General features: G+C 37.2%; 1 protein-coding gene across 1 annotated transcript in view; it reads left to right on the top strand.

Annotated features, from left to right (window-relative positions):
- The window catches only part of LOC147840514 (uncharacterized), a 41,025-nt gene extending 19,184 nt beyond the window's left edge, over positions 1-21,841 (top strand). The window contains exon 2 of the mRNA XM_087283723.1: positions 19,909-21,841. Coding sequence (XP_087139849.1) covers positions 19,920-20,780 — 861 coding nt within the window. The 5' untranslated portion in view covers positions 19,909-19,919 and the 3' untranslated portion in view covers positions 20,781-21,841. The remainder of the gene's footprint in view (positions 1-19,908) is intronic.
- The last annotated feature ends 655 nt before the right edge of the window (positions 21,842-22,496 follow it).

The following is a 22,496-nucleotide window of genomic DNA, read 5'->3' as shown; positions in this document are numbered from 1 at the left end:
TTAAAATTGTTGACTCATAAATATCTAAGGGTTGTTATCGACAATATGTTGACATTTCAATCTAACACTCAGCCTGTCTAAAAATGCAGAGGATCTTTACAACAAGATTATTTTCATAGAACAAAGGCATCAAATCAAACCAGTGGAAAAAGGTAATTTTACATAATAAAAATATTGGATACATTCTAATTAGATTTCTTATTGCTAGATGTGGGAGAAAATAAATGTGTTCAGTTCTGTGTAAATGATAGTTTGACTTGCTTCTTGTTAGTGGATCGATTAATACTTATTTTAAGAACTAGAATTTATCCAGTTTATTCATAGAAAAATACTCATAGACAAGATGCATTTTCATTAATATCTTCTGGAATAGCAACCCATCTTATTAACTGAGAGGTAATTTGTACCTTGGATTTATTTAGTTTCCATTTTAATAACAATGTGAACTGCAGAAAATTACCAAAGCTTAATTTATTGCAACTGTGGAAACCGGAGCACCCAGAGGAAACCCACGCGAACACGGGGAGAACCTCCGAACTCCACACAGAAACACCAACTGACCTAGTCGAGGCTCCAACCAGTGACCTTCTTGCTGTAAGGTGACAGCATTACCTACTGCACCACTACGTCACCGTTGTGTAACATGCTATGAGAAATGCAATTGAATTTTCACTCTGGTAACTTTTGCTTAGGGCTCCAAAGAGCTAAGAATCACCTCTGAATGCATATGTATGTCAGACTAGAAGGCTGTGGATCTGTAAAATGAAATGCTGCTGCACCGTTTATCTTTATATTGCATTGAGTTTCCCCTTCACGCCTGGAACACATGATTTACGCATCAGTTCCCTTTGAGATAACTGCAAATTAAAATGGCTCTGTTTCATTATCTTTATTGAACTATGTTCCCATTGCAGCTTGAAATCTTTCACATCCAAGCAGACTCACAGAAGTAGACATTGAGACGGCACAAGCTTGTTTAAAGTTGATGTAATTATTTCAATTTTAAAATACTTTATTCTATTCCTATGTAATATGCAGATAAGGGTAAAAGTGAAGAATTTATAAGGGTCGTTTGGCCAAAAATGACTAAACAATTGGGGATATTATTGGGAGAAAAGCTCTAAAAGTCTTTGACTTTGGATTGTAACTTTTCTGTACTGTTATGACTAATATGGGGCAGCACGGTGGTGCAGTGGCTAGCACAATCAACAAATTATATTTTGTTTTTTGTTTTTTTCTCCACCAGCATGATTTTGTGACCTGGCTCAAAATGATTTAATGACTGATTTCTTTTATCTTAGCCATGATGACAAAACATAATATTTTACTAGATATTTTTCAAGATACTAGTATTCAACTTAAAGTGCAATGTAAAGGCTTAACTAGGTAAGTTTTTGGTAATTAGTTAATATTAGATAAGTTAGGGTAATTAGGTTAACCATTATATAATAGTGGTTTGTTCCGTAGACAATAAAAAATATATATATTAAAAATATATATTATTAATTTTGACTTTGACTTCAAGTATACAGTGCATCCAGGATGTATTCATACCACTTCACTTTTTCCACATTTTTTTCTCTGTTGTTACAGCTTTATGCCAAAATTAATTTAATTCATTTATCTCTTCAAAATTCTGCCCAAATAGCCCATGTAGTGATCAGCGGTAAAGCCAGGAACTTGTGGAAATTAACTTGTGGAAATTAATTTGCAATATAAACAAATGCTGCAGAGTTAACACTAAACTCTGACCCTTTTCTTAAGCTCATCAGAAAGTGGCAATTGAGACAGTGACCATCTGTCTTTTGTTTATCTGAAAGACAAAGGTGTTAAGAGCCCAGAACTTGCTTCTTGATCCAATCAACTTTTGACATCATCTCAAACTCAGAGATACACATGGATCAGTAAACTTGCATTTCACAAAAGAGACACAAATGGAAAATGTCACTTCATATACCTGTATATTCAAATAATCATGTATATATTTAATATGCACTGCTTGATATACTTCACTGTATGAAACTTTGCTTATTAAGTTTTTTATATGAATGCTTGGGTAAAGATCAACATTACATAGTGATGTTTAGACTCTATATATTGCAAATAATGCCTTGGGTTAATTAGATGTGGTTTGGAAAGTGAATTATGCATAGGAAAATATTTAAAACTCTTAAATATTATATTAGTTAACCGGTGGACTATGACTATGCAAATGCAGGCCACATTATGGATGACACTTCCCAGTGACCAACTCACAGGTAACGTCTGAAACCATAGCTTCAAGACCACCACCTCCAGAAATCTGCATGTCCCAGATTTCCAGGAACTCTACCTTCAAAGGAAAGACCTCGGCGTGTCCCTGACATCGAACCGCCACCTCCAGAAATCTCCAATTTCTGCATGTTCCAGAAGATACAGATTTCTACGCTCTAGGGTATTGACGTCGGCGTGTCCCCGACATCAGACCTCCACCTCCAGAAATCTCCAATTTCTGCGTGTTCCAGAAGATACAGATTTCTACGCTCAAGGGTAAAGACGTCGGCGTGTTCCCGACCTCGAATCACCACTTCCAGAAATCTCCAGTCTGCGTGTTCCAGAAACTACAGATTTCGTCCACTCAAAGCTCAGGAGAGCCAAGTCTGCTCGTTTCATGCTTTAAGATCTGCAGGAAGATCCAACTTATTCCATCCACTGCATCAAAGGCAGAAACGTAAATATTCCACTTTCCAACCTTTCAAATTAGACCTTGGCATAGTGTTTCAGTATAAAATATTCTAATGAATCAGATGTTTTTAACTGATCGTAATTAATAACAAAGCCTTCCTCAGTTCTTTGTTATTGTAGAATAAGGTTTACCTTACCTTAACTTAATCACCTTCATCACCTATTCATCGCCTATTCACTTCATTTATTGTACATTTAGTAATTGTAGTTACCCTTGATTACTATTTTGTTAATAAATACACATTTATTACAATTGTGTCTTCCTTGTGTTGTAATACAGAAAAAGGCTCTACAAGTCAAACAATCTCATTATCCATCAGATTTGGCCAGATAATAAACTCCTCATTTGTATAATTTAACTAACAATATTTTATTGTTAATTATTTTGACAGTGGAAAGCTGTCTGGTGCCCCGTTTAAAAGGAGTTATTTATCTGTTATTTCTACATTAATTGGTGCCCCCACGTGAGGCTAAAATACCAATATTAATATCAATAACAAGATATTGATTTTAATATTTGATAAATCCAATTATCACTACACCCATAATGACAATGATTTTAAATTTTTTTTTTAAATGTTGCAAATTTATTAAAAATAAAAAAAACCCTGAAAAATCACATGTACATTTTATGGCCTTCGCAGAATTCACAGCCTTCATCATCTTCCACTTTAGGATGATGGAGGCCCTTGTTTCCATCGGAACTTTCAGAGCAGCAGACATTTTTTTCTGTAACCTTCCAAAGCCTTGTGCCACAAGACAATCCTGTCTTGGAAGTCTACAGACAATTCCTTTGTCTTCATGATTGGTTTGTGCTTTGACATGCACTGTCAAACCTGGGACCTTATATCAAGTGTATGCCTCTTCACCTTCAAATTTATTTGATTGGACATGATTTGAACTCCAATTAAGCTGCTGAAACATCTCAAGAATGATCAGTGGAAACAAAATGTACCTGAGCTCAGAATACTTATATACATGTGATTTTCAGTGTTTTTTTACTGTGTGTAGTATTTTGAGGAAATCCATTAATTTAATCCATATATATATAATCCATATTCACTTGCATCATAAAGGCTGAATCAGATACTATTGAAAAAAATGGAAAAAAGTAAAGCTCTATGAATACTTTCTGGATTATATATATATATATATATATATATATATATATATATATATATATATATATATATATATATATATACACATACACACTTTTATAAAATTTGAGTGGTGGATCTGTTCAGCAAACTGTGTCACTGCATCCCAAATAACTTAAAATTACACAAAACTATTAAACTAAATCTCTACTGTACTGAGCGAGAGCACTTCTAACTAAACAGTCACATTATCGACGACGTAAGCGTGCTCAGGCTCAGAAGGTAAATTTGAGTGCTTGTGCAAGTAAAATCTTCATATTTATCCTACTGCAGTCATATAACCTGAATCAGGAGTTTTTGACCACTCTGTATAGGCTGGAGTATTATTAATTAAATATTTGTGTTTCATATATTTTGCTACTTTGACATCTTATTTTTTTCCTCATCAATAACTATACAGCACAGATATATAGACTATACCTGCAGATCAACTATTGGCATTTACAACAGCTAATTAAGTATTGTAGGTATTACCACCGTAGGCGTAACCAGGGATGTGACACTGACAACAGAGGTGCGGATCCACATGCAGGTTTATTAGCAAGGTCAGACCAGCAATGGTCAACACAGGGGCAAATAGATGTATACAGGCAATCCAGAATTATAGTGAATAGGCAGGCAGCAAACAGGATTAAACAAATAAACAAGGCAAGGATAAAAAAAACGCAGTAAAGCAAGACAACGGAAAACGCGTTGTAGTGTCACTAAAACAGAAGACATGACTCAGCCACAGTGTTTGTGTTGAGCAATAGTTTTAGTCCATGAATCAGTCCTAGAGCAGCTTTAGCTGTGAAAGTCTAATCAAAGGAGATTTGGAGCAGGTGTGTGTGTGTGCTGCATGACTGAATATGTAGTCCATAATATGGTGGATTTGTAGTTCATGTGAAAGGAAGTGTTTACTAGCGATCTCAAGTTGTAGATCGCTAGTGATTGTGAAAAGACTTACTTTTATGTAGATTGCTTTTATTGCTTGTTTTATTTTATTACTATTTGAACAGAACACTCATTCTCCCAAGATTGTTTCAGTTTTTTTTTAAATAGAAGGGTCTCTGTTTATCCTCTTAGGGACAACCAGTACACCAGACTAAATATGATCATGTTCTGAAAGCTCCACATCACTGACTTGAGTACCAATCTCGAGAAGGCTCCAATCACTGAAGGCTCCAATCACTGACTTGAGTACCAATCATGAGATTTTATTCCATCTCATTTCCTAAGAAAGATGCTGACACCAATTTTACATTATTCTGGAATTATATATTCCTGTTCTTTGCATTGTGCACACAGTATACTATTTTAAGATCGTTAACTTGTTCCTGAATTTACCCCTGGCATATCTTTGTTTATATGCAATGCATAACTTCAATTCGTACTGATCTTAAGCCCAGGCAAAAAACAAAGCACCAATAAGAGGCTACATTTTTTGATGTCATCATATACTGAAGTGAAGTTTCCTCCCACACAACTTCAGTGATGTTATTTAGATTGCTCTGCATATTGAGGAATGCCTTTGCTGCCGCCATCACCACATGGCTGTCTCCCCATCCTGAAGAGTGGAGAATGCTCTTCCCATGGCCTTGTGGAAATATAAATTTATATCATCTAATTTCAAATTAACAATAATCTACGTATAACTAAAAAGTTATATTCTCTGGTTTTTAATTATATTATTTCATTGACATGCCAGCTAGGAGGGTCATTTAACCTTTGTCTTTCTGATTACAAGCTAAGCCAAAGTAATGCAAATTGTCAGTTTCACAGTATGGGGTGTCTATTGTTTACTCTTTTCAATCAAATGGTCAGAAGGTTTTGTCTCCAGAACATGATAAGAATCCCCTCCTCCTAAGAACACAATATAGACATGAAATCTTTGTCTCAATTCTGACTTGTGTGAGACTTGTGAAAGAACTTGCAGACTGCGGACCTCTAGTAGGCTCTTGCAGACACATGGACATCTTAAAGACGCTGTATGACTGCAGATTAACCAACACGTCTCAATAAAGGAATTCTGCTTGTTTCGAGTCTCCTGGACTGGGTTCTCTCTTCTTTTCACTCATTCATTTATTTTTTTACAACAGCCTCTTCAGACACACGTAACACCTCACTTATTTTGTGCCCATATTATGTTTATACAACAGTTCGGGGTGGCACGGTAGCTCAGTGGTTAGCACAGTTGCCTCACAGCAAGGTCAGTAGTTCGAGTTCCGGCTAGGCCAGTTGGCATTTCTATGTTCACGATCCAAAGACATGCGTTACAAGTTAATTAATTCAATTCAATTCAGCTTTATTTGGATAGCGCTTTTACAATGTAAATTGTGTCAAAGCAGCTTCACATAAATGGGCATAGTAACTGGATAAGGGTTGTTTAGTTTTTAGTGTTAAAGTTCAGTTCAGTTTAGCTCAGTTCAGTGTGGTTTGAAATCATAACTGAGAGTCCAAACACTGAAGAGCAAATTCATCGATGTGTAGCTTTTCAGATCCTGAACCATGCAAGCCAGTGGCGACATCGGAAAGGTAAAAAAAACTTTACCAAAAGGATAGTGAAGAAAAAAATCCTTGAGAGAACCAGACTCATATCACCTTGACCATTTTAATTTCTCCGCTGGCCAAAAGTCTTGTGCAGAGCTGCAGTCTCAGCACATTAGCTGCAGTCTCAGCTCATTAGGTAAAACAAAAATAAGCTTTAGTGTGTAAGTGTGTAAGATCCCTAATAAATAAAGGACAAAGCTAAAGGAAAATGAATGAATGTCTAAGGATGGCTCTCCATAACACAAGACCCCAAGAACTGTTATGGAATTCTATGATTCAAGACTACAAGAATTGTCATGCAATAAATAAACTTTCTAGTCTGAGCAGCAGATTTGCAAAGAAGCATCATGTGCCCCACTCTCTACCCTCCACTTTACCTCTTCATAAAATTATTAAAGGGCACCTATTGTGAAAAATCTACTTTTCAAGCAGTTTGGACAGATATGTGTGTAGGTATAGTGTATAGACCATCATATAGGGTTGATATAAACACACCCAGTCCTTTTTTTTTAACTTAACAACATAAAATGATCGACCAATTGGAAGGGCTTTCAGAATGACCGCAACTTGACGCAGGAGTGCGTCAAGTTGTCCAATATCGATTGACAGGCACTCATCACCATATTCTCAGTTTGTTGTTTCATGTCCACCATTTTCAGCGTGTGAGTCAAAGCAATGTCACTAAAGTAACACTCTATTTGCTCTATTTTTAGATGTAAGGCTCATTGAGCTCAACACAAGATCAACATTTACCACATGATCGCTGTAATCGGAATTACTGTTTGTAACTTTAGGTGGGTTTGCAAACATGTACTTTTCATTCACCCTAAACTTTAGCTGACGATCTGTAAACACGCGTCGCGTTTTCAACTTGACTTTACACACGATATGAGAATATAAAAAGTTAACCTGATACAGGACATGCGGTTACAAGTAACAAAACACAACTAAATAAATAATTTGCAAGCTAGAGTAAACGAGGCAACAATTTTAATCGCATGTACTAACACTTGTGAAATGGAGGAAGAACTGATCCTAAAACTGATGATGCACTGATCCATGTTCTGACATAGTCCCTTATAATCTTTTTTGATCCTTCCTTCCTAAGCATGTAGTTTCCAGAAGCACTGCACAAGGCTGGGCTATAATGCTTGTGTATTGTGTTTATATCCATAATATAAATAAGGTATTTTTGCAAAAATAAACCTCAACCACTGACTCTTCACAGTTTAATCATTGTGTAGAGACTGTCAATGATATCCATCTGAGCACAGCGTGACTTTATTCGACCGGTGTGGTGAGAAATCGGGTCCCCCTTGTGTGTGTGTGTGTGGCTTTTTTTTGTGTTAGTGGGCGGGCATTGTGTTTTGTAGCCGCGTCATAGTGAAACACCTAATGACTCGTTATCAAGATGAATTGTTTGAAGCATTATGAGTCGACTCTTTTATTGATGAATCAAAAGTTTTAAACACTGTACACTTACAGATTTAAGCCTTAGCTAGTTATTTCATTTCACAGGTCATTTTCAAAAACCCATAATATGGGCTCTTTAATGACTGTAAAAAATGTAGAACCGTTACACCCCTAATATATATATATATATATATATATATATATATATATATATATATATATATATATATATATATATTAGGGGTGTAACGGTTCACAAAAATCCCGGTTCGGTTCGACTACCTGTTGATGGTTAATAATTGATTCTTAGTATGAAATTATTATTTAGTGTTATCAACATTTGCCACTGTGACGACACATGAAAAGACACATTCCACCAGAAACATACATTTTAACTTATAAAAAATCATGGCAGGGCCTGACATAAGTTGTCTTCCTCAAAAAAAACTCTAAAAAACACAAATATAAAAGCATAGAATTCAATGGTTCAACGCATCATTGATCATTGTAAGCTTCTTCTCTGTCAAATGGTGTCACTTTCAAGTCATAGCCTTAAACGTCTATAGCACGCATTTTATGATCAAATGACAGGAATGGGGATAATTGTATATTTATTTGTATTATGTTTGTAGTAGTTATTTGTAGAATTTATAATTTTATGTTTTTAATTAATTGACGTGAATGACAACAGCTTACTTGCTATACCTCCTATTTCAGATTATTATTTTTTTTTTATAACAGTTTTTAGCATAACAAAACAATTAAAGCTGTAGGTTCAATTAGGCTGGTTTGACGGGGACAATGACTGGGTTTGTGAATTCGTAAAGTGTATTTTAATAAAGAACAAAAATCTGAGAACCAAATGAATGACATATTCCTTTACATATCAACTCAAAGAAATCAACCATCTCTCCATATTAAATATTTTTGGAACGAAATTTGTAATCACTGTAATTTGGTCTATTTCAGGGACCAATAATGTTCATGTCTGATAGAATGTCCTATAAAGTAGGAAAAAGGCTGAAGGAAAGTCAGCGAGTGAGTGTTTATATGTATACTAAAACCCTTTTTTTTGTCCACTGCTTTTGATATCACACTTTTGTTAATATTAACAAGTTTTGTTAAATAACCCGATCACAAATGGCACTCTAAACTGTTTTGTTTTTTATGTCACTTTTCTGTCATGAATGACAGATAAAAATCTACTGTGAAGTAGGTAAAATGATACAGAGTAAGATGCTGTGGACTTAACAGCTATGTGAATGCTGCATGTCACTTTAATTCCACAAGTTAACATAAGGTTTGTCAATAGACCCTTTACTAAGCCTTGCCCTCTTTAGTTACTGTTGCTACAAGCATTCGTGCCTAGGACAGCTTTTACAATGTATAAGCGCTGGTGTCAGACATTGCCAGGCATATAATGTTATTTTTGGCTAACAGGTGAGATATCTGACAAAACCAGACAAAAAAGGACTGCAGTATGCATTACAAGAGCATATTCACAACAAAATAGGCAACCGACTAAAGAATTATTCAATCAAAATTGAAGCTAGCTTAGCCAAGCCGCCTCATACGCTGACCATTCAACAGCTTAGTTCATGCACAGCAGGAGAGGTAAAATTTAAAAATAATCTAATAATAACAATTAAACCATGATTACTCTATTTTTAGCCAAAAAGCCTGGTAGACTAATTGTTGTGCAATTAAATATAGCCTTACTAAACGACAAGGAAACATGCATGGACAGAGCTTTTACATAGTTATTCATAGAAAGAGCAGCCATAAAGAGAGAATTGATGGATTTGTGCCGAATATTAGCATCACTGACTCATAACAATGTACAGTAAGTTTTTGTGTGCTCTTTATAAATTACTGAAAAACAGCTGCTGGTAAAGTATACTGATTGCTCAATTAGTGATCACATCTCTGTTTTGTTCTGTTGGTATTTAATTTCAAATATTTGTAGCTTGACATAGATGGAAATATGAATTTCAGTAAAGTTAGCAACAGATTCGCAGAATCATAGTTTGCGGCTTAATAACTCATGTCATTATGACCTAACGTTATTCGCTATTAGCGATAGTCATGGCGAAGGCTTAAACAGAGCATTGTTCATTATATTGAGTGAAAAAAAAAGAAAAAGACAGCTGTGAAACATAACCTGCTTTGTATTTTTGTATGAAACACAGTGTAGATCTGTTCAGGGTATGAGGTGTGTGAGTTATTGCCATCAGTCACTGAATGTGTCAGGAATATCAAAACAAAATCAACTTTACTCCGCTCTTTTAGCGCCCCTCACAGAGTTTGATCCATGCTGGTATTTCTCCTCTTGGAATTTGGCTTTGAAAAGGGGAAACATTCCACCATCCCGTCCAAACTTTTAGGATACTGGCTATCAGTTTTGTACAATCCAAAAGCACAACGGTGTGGCCTGTTTCCCTCGCTCTAAAGCTTGACAGAGCCCCTCCACTTAGCTACGGTTGCTAAGCCACGATTGGTGGGTGACGTTTTTTGGGTGTGGCTTAGCGAAGGGTCAATTGGCAATGGGCTTCAAAGCATTACGGTGGTGCTATTCAGTCAATGTCCCTACATGTTAGAACTGAAAAAGATATGGATGTAGTATCTGTGAGGTCACCCATAGGTTTCTGAAGAACTCAAAAGAAGCTACCAGTTGGCATGGCCAACCGCAGCCACACACATTTTGTCTGCATGTCATCGCAACGACCGGGGGATATCACATCAAAGGTCAAAGAGGCAGAACGTGAGCGGAGTTACAGATGCATACTATCATTTTGCTTAGTCTTTTCTTTGAGAGAAATGCTTAATACTCCATTACCTGCAACTCCTTTGTGTTCTGACCACATGCTTATTTGTATACTATATCAATGAAGTGTTTAGTCTTTTAAAAACACAGTTGTAATACATTCAGCCACTAAGCATTGTTGTTATGACGTTTTTCTACAGGAGGAAAATAAAAATTACTTCCAAACACTTAAAATATAGTCTGTGTTAATAAATGCAAGGCTGTTTATGAAATCTATCCATAACACTGTATGACAATGTGTTAGATGACTGTTAGTCTACAGCTAGTAAATCTTACAGATTCTAGAGTGCATACAAATTGTAAAAAAATAAAATAATAATAATAAATAAAAAAGATAAATAATCTTAAATAAAACAAATAAATTGATAGATCTGATATAAGTATATGTCACCGACTCGGTCCCAGTCACTCCCCTCGCTGGCCAGCAGAGGCCGCCATCTCCGGACTTCTAGCATTACATCATCCACATACGCTGATTGTGCACACACCTGTTCTGAATCAAGCTAACGACCCACGTACCCTTTATAAGCCAGTTCCAAACACTCAGTCAGTGCGAAGTCTTGTTTAGCCCCAGCCAGCATTTCTGAGCGTTATTTCCAGCCTGATTCTTCGTGCATTACTCCAGCCTGTTTCTGACTCTGCCTTCTGCCTGCCCACGACCCACGCCTGATACACGGACTCTGATACTCGCTACCTGCCCACATAATTGCATAATTGAGTGCACACAGCATGCTATACATGCTAATAATTTTAAGAAATAATTCCAAAAAGCTACTGACTGTTTAAAGTCACATACAACAAAACAAAAATAAGATGTATATGATGAGCTCAGCGGCTAATCGCTGAGGTTAAGTGATGGCGACCAGCGAGACCTAGCTGTCACTCAAATGGCTGTACCTTTAATTTTGCAGACTTAAAGGGCACCTAGGTTAACCCTTTTTTTCAGATTTAATATAAGTCTTTTGCGTCTCTAGAATGTGTATATAAAGTTTCAGCTCAAAACACCCATCAGATTTTTCATTATACCTTTTACAAGATGCTGTTTTATACTGATTTCCAGCAGGGGGTGGTTTTGTTGTACTGCGCCTTTTAAGGCGAGTTCTGCCCGCCTACTGTTTCTACATGCCTTCCCGCGTGCTTTAATCTCCTCCCTCGGCTGCGTCAGACAACAGACAGACTTAATAATAATAATAATAATAATAATTCCTTTTATATAGCGCTTTTCTGGGCACTCAAAGCGCTTTACACACAGTGGTGGGATCTCCTCATCCACCACCTGTGTGCAGCATCCACCTGGATGATGCGACGGCAGCCATTTTGCACCAGACCGCACACCACACACCAGCTGATTGGTGGAGAGGAGACAGGGATGAAGCCAATTGGAATATGGGGATGGTTAGGAGGCCATGATGGACAGAGGCCAGTGGGCAGATTTGGCCAGGATGCCGGGGTTATACCCCTACTCTTTTCGAAGGACATCCTGGGATTTTTAACGACCACAGAGAGTCGGGACCTCGGTTTAACGTCTCATCCGAAAGACGGCGCTCACTGAGCAGTATAGCGTCCCCGTCACTATATTGGGGCATTAGGACCCACACAGACTGCAGGTTGAGCGCCCCCTGCTGGCCTCACTAACACCACTTCCGGCAGCAACCTAGCTTTCCCATGTGGTCTCCCATCCAGGTACTGACCGGGCGCAGCCCTGCTTAGCTTCAGTGGGCAACCATGTGAGAGTTGCAGAGAGCTAGCTGCCGGCTAAAAGGACTTAAAGGAAGAAGGTCTCATGTAGCGTTTGTGAGAAATACTACAGTAAGAACTAATCTTTACTAATCAGTATTGTGAAGTTGCATTGAGTCACACAATATCGTTGCACACACACACACACACACACACACTATAATACACACGCACAGCGCAGCTGACACACACAAAAACACACACATAGGCAGACAGGCAGACAGAGGGTGCTTAGCTTAGCACTGTTTTTGCACTAAAATGTGACAGGATAGTGGCTAACCTCCAGTGCTGGGTGGATATCTGTTATGCTAGTGTACAAAATAAACTTGATTTAACTTCCGCAAACCAGGATTAAAGCATCTTTTGTAATTGTTTTGACACGCGGCTGTGCTGATGAAGTAAAGCTGAAGTGAATCGCTTTAATTAATTACACACTTGCACTGTTTTAAAACACTTTAAACATGAGAAACTTACTCTTAATCAAAATTGATGATGATTGCTGATCCTAGCGAACAGAACAGACCTTTTATTCCCAGTTGCTTTGCGTATGTCTGTCTGGTCTTGTTGACATACACGTGACTACCGGAACATGTTAATGTGCGCAGCTGTCAATCAATTCAGTGGGTGGGGGGACCGCACTCATACATAAAGTTGCGGTCTGTCTGAAAATCGCTCTAATTGGTCCACCGGTTTTTTTGTTGTTAAATTGAAAAAAAAAAGGCCTGGGTGTGTTTATTTCACCCCAATATGATTGTCTATACACTATATATACACCTATGTTTGTCCAAACAGCTTGAAAAGTAGATTTTTCACCATAGGTGCCTTTTAATATAACTTAATACAAACAACACTCTGTTATGGAGCCAGGACTAGTGCAATATTGATGAATTGCAGTTTCAGTTACTTCCGTTTTTGCTTCACGAGGGAGAGCAGGAGGTCCTAACCCATCCACATGGCATACACAGCTCAAATTATTAGATTTAAACCATTGTGCAGATAGTACACATAGATTAGTAACACTAATTCTAATGAATAGTTTTCTCCAGGTGTTACAGTCCTCCTATGTTTGACCCCTCTGACATTCGCTGACAAAAATGTTTTCTTACAACCTGATCAGGCCTAGAATGTTTCCCTGAGGAAAGCCAGTCAGATATAATAGTTGTACATCAGTCGTGCTGTCTGTCATACCCTGAGACACGAACATTATTTACAGCTAACAACTGAAGGACCTATCTTTTCCATCGTTTGAAATTACATTCCGTTTAGCACTAATTGAGTTGCCCCATGTTTCATAAGATTGATTGAATAATCCAATTTTGATCTGTGCACTTTGTAGAAGCAATAAATAATCCATTATTATTTGATCCCTATCAATTCCCCTTGTTCTGGGAATAGCAGCTTCTCCTTTGTTTCTTTCAGTAATATTATGATTGCGCTGCAGCAAGCTGAAAATGTAAGTAATTAAATGACACAGAAACAGCCCATTCATCATATCACCTCCATACTGTCACACAGTCAATGGGGAGCCTCTTCTAGTGCACTGGTTCACTCACTTTAGGCAGGTAGCTGACACATGCACACATACCTTCTCCATGCAGATTGCAGATCTAGGCTAGGCCCTCTGAGCTTTTTCAAAGGCTGTACTGTATAGTCATGTGGCCTAGATACCCCCATCAAGAAAATCTGAGATAATTACACACTTCTTAAGGTCAACTTTTAATACAATGACTTTTTATGATGTCAATATAGTCAATACATTTTTACATTGCATCACATACAATAATATCTATCTTTAGAGCTTTTAGGTTTGAATCTGTACAGCAGTTTGGCAGAATAAAAAAAAAAAAAGGTAAATGCAATTTAATCATGTTTTTAGAACTTTCATTTACTTTGAGTTTTATGTAAAGGGCTTAGTGTTTAGTGCATCAATTTATCTTTATAAATTAACATAAACAATGTATCCTCATAAAGAGTAAACAATCTTTGATATCCATTTTTTTCTAGTCTTTACACTATTGACTGGACAATTCTAGACAAAAAGCAACAGCAGGTTTTTAGACAAGAGAATTTCTTTATGATCAGATTATTTTTAAACTAGCAACTGGTAGTGAAGTGTTCTGTCCAACGATCCAGAAAGCAAATGTAATCAAGTTTTCAGTTCAAAATGGATGTGTAAAAAACCTGGCTAATTGCATCAGAGTGGAAATTGTAATGAATCAAGTCAAGGTTTTAGTAACTCATTAATTTCATTATTGCATTTATCTGAAAAGAAATCTCGGTAACAATTTATAGTAACTACACACTATAATTAATTTATTAAGCATTAGCATCTAGTAAATTCATTATCTGTTTAGCATTAACTCTACATTAATAAGCGTTAGTAAGCAGTTTATAACTGCAGCCATAAATGCTCTATTCTTGACTTACAAACATATTTAAAATGTGCTTAATAATTGTACTTTCATACATTAATAATGATTTATTTTTCATTACTTAATGAAATATTGCATTATTTACAAACCATTTGTATTTAAAAGTTGTTTAGGGTTTTTAGGATCATTCAGAATGAGTTAGTAAATGATTAATAAACTATTGAAATCAGAGTTTATATATCTTAATTTTCAGACATTAATGGTTACTCTGTATGTTAATAAATGCTTAATAACTCAACTTCATGCAGTTTTGTGACCTAATCTAAAGTGAGCACTATTTATGCTTTATAAATCTCTTATAAATGGCAAATAAAGGTTAAGTTAAATTCTAAACAGGAAAAATGACATAAACTACTGTATGAAACTGTACTTCAAATGAAAAATAAATCTGCAACCTTATCTAAAATCACTGTAGAGTTTAAACATTGCATCTTTTATTATATGGTAAATTATTATATTGTTGTTGTTTTACCCAGTTTTAAGTCGTATTTTGACACTCCTGTTATTTGCCTTGTTTAAACTTTACGGTAATTTTACCTTTTAGAAAAGATTTCAAAGATAATTGTTCATTTGATTCTGAGTCTTTAAATGTCATTTATAAGGGATTTATAAAGCATGAATAGTCCTCACGTTAGATTAGGTCACAAAACTGCATGAAGTTGAGTTAATAAAGCCTATATTAACACATTAGTTAGCTATTAGTGTATGCCTGAATAATAAGATATGTAAATGTTGATTTCAATAGTTTATTAATCATTTACTAACTCATTCTGAATGATCCTAAAAACCCTCAACTACTCAAATACAAATGGGTATTAAATAATGCGATACTTAATTTAGTAATGATAAATAAACCACTAAGTATGAAAATACAATTATTAAGCACATTATATAGTTGCTTATAAGTCAAGAATAGAGCATTTGTAGCTGCAGTTATAAACTGCTTACTAACATTTATTAATGTAGAGTTAATGCTTGACAAATAATGAATTCACTAGATGCTAATGCCTTATAAATGATTTATAGTGTGTAGTTATTATAAAGTGTTATATTCTTATATTTTATGATTACTGTTGTGGTCTATGTTGCTGAACTTAAATGCATAATATGATAACATCCTTCCAGTAAAGTTTAGGTCTACAACAATGGACAAATAAAAAATAAACCATAAAAAAAAAAAACGTTTAGGATTTAACAGTATTTACTTGGTTTATTTTATTAAGTTTAGACAAAATTAAAAATTAGTTGAAACCACTATTTCATTTTACATCTTTACAAATCAAACCGATGGTGATATACTGTTGCCCCTACTGTCAAATCTGTATTTACAGCCAAGAGAAAAAAAAAATTCACAGTATACTTTTTCAGTCTTAAAGTCATGCATGCACACCAACAAACAGTACAGGCCTGTTGTGGTATTTCATTGCGGAGCAAAGTGATATATCACTATTTGTATCCACTAGGAGTCATTATTAACATGCAACAACATGCTGCTTGATTTGTCTCCCCTAATGTTAATATTACAGTGCATCAGTAATATGAACAGTGAGAAAGCAATCAGTGGTTGAACTAGCTGGGCTTTATTGCCCATGTCCAGAGAAATTTGAATATATATGTACAGGGCCGGAGTGGGATATCTTTTCAGCCCTGAAGTTTCAAGCCTCAGACCGACCCACCTCAGTTCACGACTGACTATATTAAAATAAGGTCATTTCCAAATCAGTTTCTAATGACACTATCACGTCTTTTTTGAGAAAACAGCTGCTTTAGAACTTCAAATGTTCAACAACCCTACCAGTATTATGTCTTAACAATAAATATGAAAAAAAAAAATTACTTTAACGAGGATCGAACCCAGGACAGTGACGTCTTAACCTAACGAGCTAACCACTGGACCACAACCTATATATAAATCTGGCTTATTAACATGCAGGCTGCATATTGCTCACGAAGCTGCGAAAAAATAGGTAAAATAATGAATAAAAAGGCTGTGGTCAAGTAAATAAATAAATAAATTTTAAAAGTGTGACTGCTGAGAGCAACAGATTCTGGAGCTAGGGACACCGGCCCTCGCGGTCAAAAAACAGACCGGCCCACTGGGAATTCTCCCGGTCCTCCCGATTAGCCAATCCGGGCCTGTATATGTATATAGGGGCAGCACGGCGGGACATTGGGTAGCGATGTTGCCTCACAGCAAGAAGGGTACTGGTTCAAGCCTCGGCTGGGTCATATGCCATTTCTGTGTGGAGCTTGCATGTTCTCCCCGTGTTGGCAGGGGTTTCCTCGGGGTGCTCCAGTTTCCCTCAGTCCAAAGAAGTGGTATAAGTTATTCAGGTAAGCTAAAATGTCAGTAGTGTATGTGTGTGAATAAGAGTGTATAGGTACTTCCCAGTGATGTTGCAACTGGAAGGGCATCCGCTTAGTAAAACATACTGTATGCTGTATACATTTCTGTTTCATTCTGCTGTGGCGACTCCTGATTAATAATAAAGGGACTAAACTGAAAAAAAAAAAAAAAAAATATATATATATATATATATATATATATATATATATATATATATATATATATATATATATACATTTATATTAGGGATGTGCGGAGCAGCCGGTATTTGTATTTGTTAAGGGGGGAAAAGTATTTGTATTTGTATTCGAGTAAAATTCAAAATGGCGCAAAAATATATATTTTTTCTATTACACTTCTAATTTACGTTATAGTGAAAGTATTGTTTAATTATACCCATTATATAAATTATAGACATGCAATATTGGCTGTTGTTTTTGAACATGTGACAAGAAATGTCATAGAAAAGAAAATAACATAGAAGCCATTATCTCATCCATGGTTAAACCAACAACTAATAAAATCCCATTGTGAATATTATGAACCCCACCACCACCGTTCTTGTTGAAGGACACTGAATAGACAGAATAGAAACAAATAATACTTCAAAAAACTGTTCTTCTTCAGAAAGAACTTTTTTCCAATGGACAGAATTCCAAAAACTAAAATTAACTAAATAAATCTGAATAAAACCCTGCCTGGGAGATCTGGCAGAACAAAAGTATTCTATATAATACTAAAAGATACAGCCCTGCTATTGTCATCTGCCTGCCACAAAACAGACACAAAGTTTTTTTTTTTTTTTTTTTTTTTTTTTTAATGTTTGAAACTGACTTGCTGGGGCAGAATGTGGCTGTGTTGATAGTTTGATGCTTGTGAAGGATTTAGTAGAACATAGCTGTGCTGATTGAGGGGATTGATGCTTGTGGGGGGTTCACAGACAGTATCAGGAGAGGATGCTTTTAGTGCATGTGATAATACATTACATAGAAGGTTGCGCGGTGGCACAGTGAGTAGCACTGTCGCCTGACAGCAAGAAGGTTGCTGGTTCGAGCCTCGACTGGGTTCTCCCCATGTTGGCGTGGGTTTCCTCCAGGTGCTCAGGTTTCCCCCACAGTCCAAACACGTGCAATACAGGTGAATTGGGTAAGCTAAATTGTCCCTATTGTATGTGTGTGAAAGAGAGTTTATGGATGTTTCCCAGTGCTGGGTAGCAGCTGGAAGGGCAGCCACTGCGTAAATCATATGCTGGATAAGTTGGTGGTTCATTCCACTGTGGCAACCCCAGATTGATAAAGGGATTTAGCGGAAAAGAAATGAATGAATGATTATGGATAGAAGATGTTGACAGATGTTTAATATCTCTGCCTCTGCTGATTTCACATTTGTAACTATTATACAGTATCAGTTTGTTTTATCTGCAGCACCACTGACTGTAAAATGCTTCCACACAGAACCTGAAGGTTTTTTTTTTTCTTTTGACTTGTGAAGGACCAAGAAATGGCTCAGCAGTAGTCTTTTTCTGGGTGCCCAAATGTATTTGAGGAGTTTCAAGTTAATAAAAAGTGACGGGAAGCTATGCTAAGGTTAACTAGCCTATAGCATATATCTTGCTGTGTGCAAAAGACAGTAATTTAGACGTACCATATAACTCCCACAAGTGCATACTATTCGACACAACTGCAAAAGCATCGTTTAAACCTTTATAAACGAACGTTAACGTTACTCTGTCAACAGACTATTGTCTAAATTACCGCGCTAACAGAGCTAACGTTGCGGATACAGAGCACCCGGTTGCAGACGTCAATGCAGCGTAATAGAATATCCCCATCAAACTTCGCTACAAGTTTATAAACTGCCTTTGGAACCCAATTAAGGTACAAAAATCTATTTAACAAAAATAGTGATGCAGTGAAGTATTTTTCGCTCAGCCGAGCCTTCTGTCTGTTGCTGTGGAGAAGCTTGCCTGACACCTTTTATCTCCGCCCCGCCCTCCGACTACTGAGCGTCTCTCTCCCTCTCTCTCTCTCTCTCTCTCTCTCTCTCTCTCTCTCTCTCACTCACGCAGGCATGCACTGTTGTCTCATGAGGAAACGCTGCTTTTTGATAGTGTTTTTCTTGCTCCCGAATACAAATAATTTTTCAAGTATTTGTTCGAATCAAGTATTCGTAAAAACATGCTATTCGTGCCTTTCCGAAAACTGTATTCGGGTTCGGCTCCACCCTTAATATATATATATATATATATATATATATATATATATATATATATATATATATATATATTTATGACAACATTTTAGGGACAAAATTTTTACCTCCCTAATATAGCTAATATATATAAAAATGAATAAATAAATATAAATATATATATATAGTCACTGGCGTCACTGTCTCCGTTGGTCACTGGCGTCACTGTCTCCGTTCGGTCACACACTGTGTGTGCTTGAAGTTTGGACTTGCTATTTACTCGCAATTTAAATCTTAATCATTAAATTCTTCCTCATTCGCTAAGTATTTGTCTCTCCTACTTAGGGTGACCAAACCCTTAATACATTTATACAAACAAAACTGCTTTAAAAACGGTCTGTCCCTCGAGCATCCGCCTGTTGTTTGTAGCTTTAGCCTGCTAGCGCCGCTGGTCAGCTAAAGCTACCGACTTCTTTAACCATACACTTTTGACTTACTGGCTTTGCTCTTTACCCCGTAAAATGTCGCTTCCATCTCTGTCCTTGTGTGCAGGAGAAGCATCGATGGAGGCGTTGGAGCTGGAAGAAGTGGAGTCCCAGATCCGCGCGCTGGTGGTAAGACGGTCGCGGCTACGGGAACGACTTCTCGTTGTACCTAATGCTAAGGCCGTCTCATCACCTAAGGTACGTGGAAATTACAACCACATCATTCCCTCTACCTCAACCCCGCGTCCTTCTCTGTCCAGGCCCAGCGCACCCGGGGCGCGGCTCAGCCAGGCGTCGTTCACGCCGACACCCGGCTACCACGGCGCCTGGGTGCAGCCGCGCAAGGTGCTTCCCAGATCCCGGGGCAGAACGTCTCCTCCTGTGTTCGAGATCTCCACGGAGAACCGCTTCTCCCCTCTCCGCGAGTCGGGTCCCGATGTGGCCATCATCGGTGACTCGATCGTTCGTCACGTCCGTGCCGCCTCCTCAAAAGGTAATAAAGTACGTACTTTCTGCTTTCCTGGTGCCCGTGTGAGAAATATTTCTACACAGATTCCAACCATCCTGGGCGCTGCCAAGAGCCCTGGTGCAGCTGTCCTCCACGTGGGGACAAACGACACCGGGCTCCGGCAGTCGGAGATCCTGAAGAAGGACTTCACGAGCCTGATCGAGACGGTTCGACGCACCTCGCCCGCCACGCAGATCATCGTTTCTGGGCCGCTTCCTACCTACCGCCGAGGAAATGAAAGGTTCAGTAGACTTTTAGCTCTGAATGAATTGCTAATAACATGGTGTAAAGAACAGAAATTGCTCTTTGCTAATAACTGGAATCTTTTCTGGGAGCGTCCTAGGCTCTTCCGTCCTGACGGCCTGCACCCCAGTCGAGCCGGAGCTGAACTCCTGTCGGACAACATCTCCAGATTACTTAGCACCATCTGACTAGCAGGTAAAAATTCACAAAACTCACATTATAGCCACCTAGACTCTTGTTCACCCCACTTAAACATCAGTAACGCATATCTGGCGAATCCTATAGAGACTGTTTCTGTTCCTCGTATTATTAGATTAAGAAATAAACGTACTGTGTGCTCCAGAAAAAATCTAGTAAGAATCAAACCAGAAAAACCAGTAGAAAGTGAAAATACAAATTTCGTAAAACTTGGTCTCCTAAACATCAGGTCACTTGCACCTAAAGCACTTATCATAAATGAAATAATAACAGAAAACAATCTTAATGCACTCTGTCTCACTGAAACCTGGCTGAAACAAAATGACTATATTAGCTTAAATGAAGCAACTCCTCAGGGATTCTTATATAAACATGAGGCTCGTCAAACTGGTCGTGGTGGTGGAGTTGCATCAATCTTTAGTGATTTCCTTAATATTAAACAGAGAAACGGACTTATGCTTAGCTCCTTTGAAGTATTATCGCTTAATGTTCAGCTTCCAGATACTATACAAAAACCTATGTTATCTCTCGCTTTAATCACCATATATAGACCACCAGGACCCTATGTCAAATTTCTAAAAGAATTTTCTGATTTTATTTCTGACTTGTCAAAACTGATAAAATGCTAATTGTAGGTGACTTTAACATCCACATAGATGACGCTAATGATACATTAGGGCTTGCGTTTATGGATTTAATACACTCACTTGGGATAAAGCAAAACGTTGTGGGTCCAACCCATCGCTTAAAGCATACATTAGATCTAATTCTGTCTTATGGAATCGAGGTTATTGACGTAGACATTATACCACAAAGTGATGATATTACAGATCACTACCTCTTACTATATAAGCTATGTTTACCTGAAATCAGCAAACCCGCTCCAATACTCCGCCCTAGTAGAACTATTGTTCCGTCAACTAAAGATGAATTTATAAATAACTTACCTGATCTTTCTCTATTTCGTAATGCACCCGCAAACTCAAATGATCTTGATGTAGTAACCAGCAGTATGGATGCCATCTTTACTAGCACACTAAATACTGTGGCACCCATCAAATTAAAAAAGGCTAGAGAGATTAAAACTGTACCATGGTATAATAGTCATACTCGTGCGCTCAAAACAGCAACCCGCGCCCTGGAACGTAAATGGAAAAAAACTAATTTAGAGGTCTTTAGAATCGCGTACAAAGACAGTATGTCCAGCTATAGGAGGGCTCTAAAATCTGCCAGGACCGAGCACCTGCGCAAACTGATAGAAAATAATCATAACAATCCTAGATTTTTATTTAACACCATCTCTAAATTAGCAAATAATTGGTCATCCTTGGAACAAACTACTCCACCGCAAATTAGTAGTGATGACTTCATGAATTTTTTCAGTAATAAAATAGAAGGCTTTAGACAGAAAATAGGAGATGCCAAACTTTCTGCACCGGCTTATACTCCAAATCCTGTAAATATTTCATTAAATCATAATAATAACCTACACTGCTTCAAAATCATAGAACATGAAGAGTTAGTAAAAATTATAAATAGCTCTAAACCAGCTACGTGTATGCTGGACTCAATTCCAACAAAATTACTGAAAGAGCTGCTACCTGCTATAGGAGAACCTCTTCTTAACATTATCAACTCTTCTTTATCTATAGGCCATGTTCCAAACTCTTACAAGCTAGCTGTTATTAAGCCTATTATTAAGAAAC

Source organism: Danio rerio, chromosome 15 (assembly GCF_052040795.2).
Source record: "Danio rerio strain M-AB ecotype USA chromosome 15, GRCz13ab, whole genome shotgun sequence".
NCBI lineage: Eukaryota > Metazoa > Chordata > Actinopteri > Cypriniformes > Danionidae > Danio > Danio rerio.
The sequence above is the reverse complement of the archived record's forward strand: the minus strand, read 5'-3'. Positions and strand labels throughout refer to the sequence as shown.